The following is a 6,114-nucleotide window of genomic DNA, read 5'->3' as shown; positions in this document are numbered from 1 at the left end:
AATTCGGCCAATTTTCTTGACCAACGGATGTTCAGGGGTAGCTGGTTCCAATATTTGACGGAACCAGCTACCCCTGAACATCCGTTGGTCAAGAAAATTGGCCGTGATAATGCAAAGAGCCATCTAGCAGATTCGAGATGAATACTGTGATGGCTTTTTTAGAAGAACAAATACTGTGCAATTTGAATAGACTTCCTATGCTATATGAAATATGGGCTAGTTTTGGGGTCGTTACAATTAAACCATTTTGAAATGTAAGAGAATTACATTTCCTTTTTCGAAAAATGGAACGAATTACTGTAATTTTGTTACTTGTAATTTCGTTACTAATGCCCTGGGTATGATGTGGTTACGCTAATTAAAGTTATTGAGGGGTGTTCGCAAATCGAAAAGAGGGAGAACGTTTTTTTTGCCGATAGACTTCCAACATGCTTCTGTGATTCAATAAATGTGTTATATAATAAACAGCCCATTGTTTTAGTACACAAGTTCTGAGCTTAAAATTGCGAGTCAATCCATCTTTTCCTCGAAAAGGGACACCGTGGTCGTTTAAAATTGATTCTTTATGAGACATACACACATCAAGAGTCTCTGCCGCATACTTTTCTAAGCGGCATTCAAGGTGTGCGGCTAAAAGTTCAAGCCTTGCAAAAAAAGATTACTTTGAAGGTTTAGATCTTTCCATTTTTTCTTACAGCCAGCAGTATTTTTTGCCACATTCGGCCATCATCTGCCATTTTGGCCATCACAAGGCCATCACATTGTCTGCCCGTTCTCCGGCCTCTCTGAAATGTCACTCCACCTTCGAGGCTAAGAGAAGAGTGAGACGTTTCAATGGTTTGTCCTGGTCACGAGACGACAGTGCACTTCGTTGCCTTGATCAGAGGAGTTGAGGACTGATTCCCGCTTTTGAATTTCTATCATAAAAGAAGTAATATGAAATAGTAAAAATCGAGTTTGTTATGGTTTTTTTACTGCAGCTGAATCGGTAACCAGGGGACTGTGCAACTCTAGCTGATGGAAAGCAGCGCCTCTACTATCAGAAAGTACACCCTAACAGCCGGTCAGCTGACATTCATTCGCTCTGAAAACTAGTCCGCCGACCTAGCTCTCATCACATTCTCTAGGAGTTGTTTCCTCTATGTTTCTAGTGCCAATGAGGAGGTGTTCCTAGTTTTGTTGTCAAAACTATAGATGCTCTAGGCATAGGTACGCGAGGTTGAGTATACGTCATCAAATTCGACTGATCTGATTGGCTGCCAATTGCCAACGAACATGGGTTTTGTTTGAAAATCTTCTCAACAGGAAGTCAGTCGCTTCTAAAAATAGGTCACACGTTTGCATTGCATAATAGGGTAAAGCTTTGAATGATTTATGACAAACTTGATCCACCATGGATTCAACCAACTCATTCCACATGGTTAATACTGGCTTTTGCCGTTAGAATTGGTGTGGAATTTCTCAATAAAATGCAGTTGACACACTGATCTTTCGCATGCTGCCAGTCTCGAGTTGGACTAAAGCACCTCAAAAAAGAAAGTACCACCATATTCAACAATTTACATTGTAAAGTAAAAAGGGACTTGTTTCTTGATGGACTCAGGAAGCACACATGTGATAATGTTAATCTGAATAATCTAATGAAATATTATAGCAATCTAATCCACGTCTAATCTTATGAAAAAAATGGTTCAGAAAGGATTTAGAGAGTAACAAAATAGTAGTAACAATCTAAAATGTCATATCCATGAATCAGCCTGTCCTCAAGTAAAATTTGGCAGTGTCCTTGAAGAAAATATTCAACGATGCTCGTCATGATAGTACTTCTTCTTATACAGCGCATCAGTTCAAAATCTGTTTGGAAACTTTTTAGTTTTACTGATCATTTACATTTTTGAAGTGGAGCCACTTTTCAAACCTCGCGCTTCTCTGAATCCAGGGTCCCAAGTCAAGACCAGAAGCATAGTTTTTGGAATTGCCTCTGCTTATCCAATTAACTTCCAGTCATAATCCGCACCCAAAAAAAAACGCAAAAAAATTTGAAAAATAGCATGTCTTATTGGTTATCTCTTTGAACATGATTAAAGCACAATAATTTTCACTCTATGCTGTTTGGGAGACCATCCACTTCTAGAAATGAATCAAGTTTTACCCATATATCAAGTGATTAGGGATTGTGGACGGGTGTGGGGCGCTAAGAGGGGCTTTTAAATCCATCCGAGTGGCCCTCAAAGACGTGGCAAGATTCATAACTGGCAAGAAAGGGCCCGACCGAATTTCAATGGCAGAGCTCCTATACCCTGCTAAACTCCCATCTCTGAACCAAATTGCCATCAGGGTAGTAGCTCTGGAGTGCTCGAAGACGGCTGGCATAGTGTCTTTTCCACATTGGAGGCCTAAAACTTTTCCCGTTTATGCTGCGAACATTTGATACTCGTCAACAGCCCTTCGGGCTGCCCAAATAAAACGTGCTGCGATCTCTTTCTCCATAGCTCTTTCCAAATCTGCACCCATCTAGTCTAACCTAACCTTGCCTTTACTACTTAATTTTCATGGACCCTCCTTGTTCAAACGCTGCAATTAGTACGAACGTGTTAATCCCCTGAGGCGAGTTTTTTAAACGCCGGTACCCCCGAGTTAAGGCTTGGACATTAATAAGAATTACCGTCCGCTCACCACTAAGGCAAGTGTATTTTCATACCGCTTCACGTCCAAGCTCCTAACTCCGAGGTAAGCTCTTTATAAAACAGGCCCCTGGACAAATTTAATAAATCCCATTAAACGCTTCTTTTGTGTCGGCGCTCAGACAGATTTCTGTCCTCGGCGTAGTTGAAACCCTCGCATTCTTTACCAACGATGCTATTCTTTGCCGCCTTGGACGACGTCATCGGGTCATAAGTATTTCATTCTTATTTTTGCTTAATCCGACTATGATCCGAAATTTTTTGCAAAATCTGATCCAAATCTGATTTTTTCACCCAATTGACAAAAAAGGAGTCATTTGATTTTAACAAAATGTGCCTTTTTGCCACTTAAACGTTTTAAAATGGTGACATTGAGTGGAATTGCCTTAGTCAGAATATAATCTTCCTGTTGCAATAATGTCATTTTTTTTAACAATTGTGGTGCAAAAGTTGTGCATTAACAGGGTTGATATGTCGAGAAATTCTAATTTCCTTTTTCCTAATATTGACAGTTTGGACCACAAATGCTTTGATCCTTTGCTCATTTTCTGAAATTTTGGGTTTCTTTATTTCTGTGGGATTGCCACACAATTGTAATAGCTTTTAAGATATTAGGTCCATTCACAGTTTTTAATTTTGATGATCTTTGCTTTCTCTCACATTTTGAGACTTCTGATAGTAATCATTTTCAAAACAAATTTACATTCATTTAATTTATCTTGCAAACCCAATTTGAATCCGAATCCGAAATTTTTTTCCCAATCCGAATACGAATTGGAAAACTGTTGGTCAATCCGATCCGAATCCGAATCCGATGCACAGCTCTAGTGTGTATATGAAAGCTGAAGTAACATAAGCAGACCTTCTAAACTTTGTTACTTAGTGCGTGTTGGTCAGTTTGTCAACATTTTTCCCCAGATTCGGGTTATTGTTATCCAATTTTGGTGTCGACAAAAACCAAATTGGCCTGCAAATTTTAGCCGGAGCTTACATCACTTTTTTGACGGAACAAGGTCTTAAATTTTTTAGTGGGAAGTAACCTAACTTCTGTCCACAAATTTTGACCCTGAATTGCACCTAATCCTCAAGAGGGTATTTCGTTTTGCATTTGTGCCCCTTACTAACAATAACAAAAAAACTCCAAAAAATAATCCCAAAAGACACTAACGGTTAAAGCGTACGTTTTAGATGGTTTTGATCATCGTTATTTTACCATTTCAGCAATGCAATAAAATATAATTCAAAGAGATAAGACTTATTTTTATTTCATTATTTGTAGCTTGGTTAGAATCTCTGCAGTTCAAGATTTCTAGGCCTAGGGCCTTGGACTGGTCTACCTCACGTTTTGTTCGCGAAATGGTAACGCTTCATGAACATTAAATAAAACGACGACATTGAACCAGCTTCACATGATTTACGGCAGTAGTAGAGTTTCTTACTAAGGTCAATATTCTTCAGGTATCATTTGATACCTTTTGGGGGCGTGTTCTTCTGAAGGTGCGTAACGTTCGTTTTAACTCCATTGTCTCGTTGAGCTTTTGCAACTGTTTACTTGCAATATGTTTACGAAACCGGGTCGTCTTTTGGGTGTGACTTAAAACAGCCGAACATTTCATGCCCTGTTGAACGCATTTATCAAAGCGACATTTGCGGCAATCATTTCGGTTGTCTACGGTTAAAACGCATCGTTGTCCATAATGGCACACGAGGCCTTGGTACAGGTTCTTTAACACGCATCTTCGGAAAAATGCGCGACAACTAGAGCACGAGATGGCCCCAAAGTTCAAATAGAAGGATTCGGCGGGGGCCATACAAATGGAACAAATTGCCTGGCGCATGTCCCGCCAGGAACAAGGCTCAGGATCAAAAAGCGACACCCTATTCAAAGCCTTTTGTGGCGAACTTGAAGAGTAGCGCAATGTATCAGTTGCACGGCAGGACCTTTGAACTGGATGTTTGTTTGTCGGAGAGTTTGACTTGTAGGCTTGAGTAGGCAAGCTTACTGGGTAATAATAATTCGTTGTTGAAGAGTGAGAAATGTTGTTGTAATGGTCGTACGGCTCATTTACACTTTGCAATGTATTTGCAAAAGGCAATGGCGACACTTGGCCTTCGTAGTTTAGACCGTCTATCGGAACTTCCACCTCGATCCAAGTGTCGTCTGACAGGCGATGAAGCATCTTCCAATCTGTTCTAGGAGGGGGCTGTAATGGTCGGGGCAAATCGTCCATGTGGTAAGACGGATCATCGCTGGGCGGGGTCGGGGGACATGGCCATGAGCTTTTATCAGGCTCCATATAGTCATCCCGAGGTAACAGAGTGACAGGATGGTACAGAGGCGGCTCAAGGTAAGGCAATCGAGGTGGAGCTTCTGGGTCGGCCCTTGGTGTCCGTTTGGAAACAACGCAGAGCACTTCTACTTCATCGTCCAGATCCTTACAATCATAACTGGACCATTCTTGATTGTGTGAAGTATCAAGCGGAAAGCTCTCCAAGAGCCTTCGTTTGCGCGTGGGATAAATTGAGCTGGGGTTCGGCATTGGATAAGTCAACCGAGTGATTTATGTAGAATGAGCCAAGGAATCTGAAGAAGAAATGCAGTCCAAGAATGATTGTCTGTTTCGGATTGAGCTCAAGTTTTTGATCGTTGTCATCTTGTCGCTGGTCATATTTCTTGTCAGATATGTAAGGTTCTGTGGATTTACCATTCAAAACTCTTGTGTCAAAGGCAGACCAATAGTCTTTGAAATTATTGTCAGATCCCTCAACAATTCAACTTGTGTACTGTTTCAAGTGACTTGACCCTTTGAAGGCCAAAGTTTCATGTAATGTCAAGATTATGATTGATAAATATAGTACGTTCATGTCCTACCATGAATCTGATTTATGTTGTCTAGCAGAGTTGTGTTTATACTCCCGTCACCGAGAGGTTTCTCTCTTCACTCTGAAAGTTGATTCTAGCTTGAGTAGAAATATTCGACCACTTCACGAGGGACTTGATTTCGAATGGAGTAGACTGGCTGGTTCAAGACGGACCGCTCGACGCTTGGACTAGACGATTCAAATGTAATCTCGTAGGTTTTTGAGATACGTCCATGGAGAGGCATTCATTTCAAGATCAGCTTTGAATGATGGTTGTCCGATGTTTTATTGGCAACAAAACAAATGAGCAATTTTTTGCATCTTTGCCCATTCCTTGTCCATTACTCTCAAGGTCCGTTTCTTGAACCCGGTTGGTTTTGCGCATGCAAAGGAAAATAAAAACTATGGTACGAGGACCTGGAAGCTTTAAGACGCTCGTTCATTATTGTTTGGTGCCCCCTGCCGCCGTGATTTGAAACGTTTCAAATAACAACGTAAGTATGAAGCCTTTTTTTTATTTCGATTGCCATGATATTGGGAGGAAGTTTTTGTCGGCAAACATCAATTT

At 40.7% G+C, this 6,114-nt stretch overlaps 1 protein-coding gene across 1 annotated transcript; it reads right to left on the bottom strand.

Moving 5' to 3' along the window:
• Positions 1-3,942: 3,942 nt before the first annotated feature.
• Positions 3,943-5,663, bottom strand: LOC131882480 (retinoic acid receptor RXR-alpha-like). Its single transcript, XM_059229627.1, has 2 exons — positions 5,557-5,663; positions 3,943-5,268 (listed from the first exon to the last, which is right to left on the bottom strand). Exon 2 carries the CDS (start codon positions 5,222-5,224, stop codon positions 4,139-4,141), a length of 1,086 nt encoding a protein of 361 aa, XP_059085610.1. The 5' UTR covers positions 5,225-5,268; positions 5,557-5,663; the 3' UTR covers positions 3,943-4,138.
• Between the last annotated feature and the right edge of the window lie 451 nt (positions 5,664-6,114).

Source organism: Tigriopus californicus, chromosome 6 (assembly GCF_007210705.1).
Source record: "Tigriopus californicus strain San Diego chromosome 6, Tcal_SD_v2.1, whole genome shotgun sequence".
NCBI lineage: Eukaryota > Metazoa > Arthropoda > Copepoda > Harpacticoida > Harpacticidae > Tigriopus > Tigriopus californicus.
The sequence above is the reverse complement of the archived record's forward strand: the minus strand, read 5'-3'. Positions and strand labels throughout refer to the sequence as shown.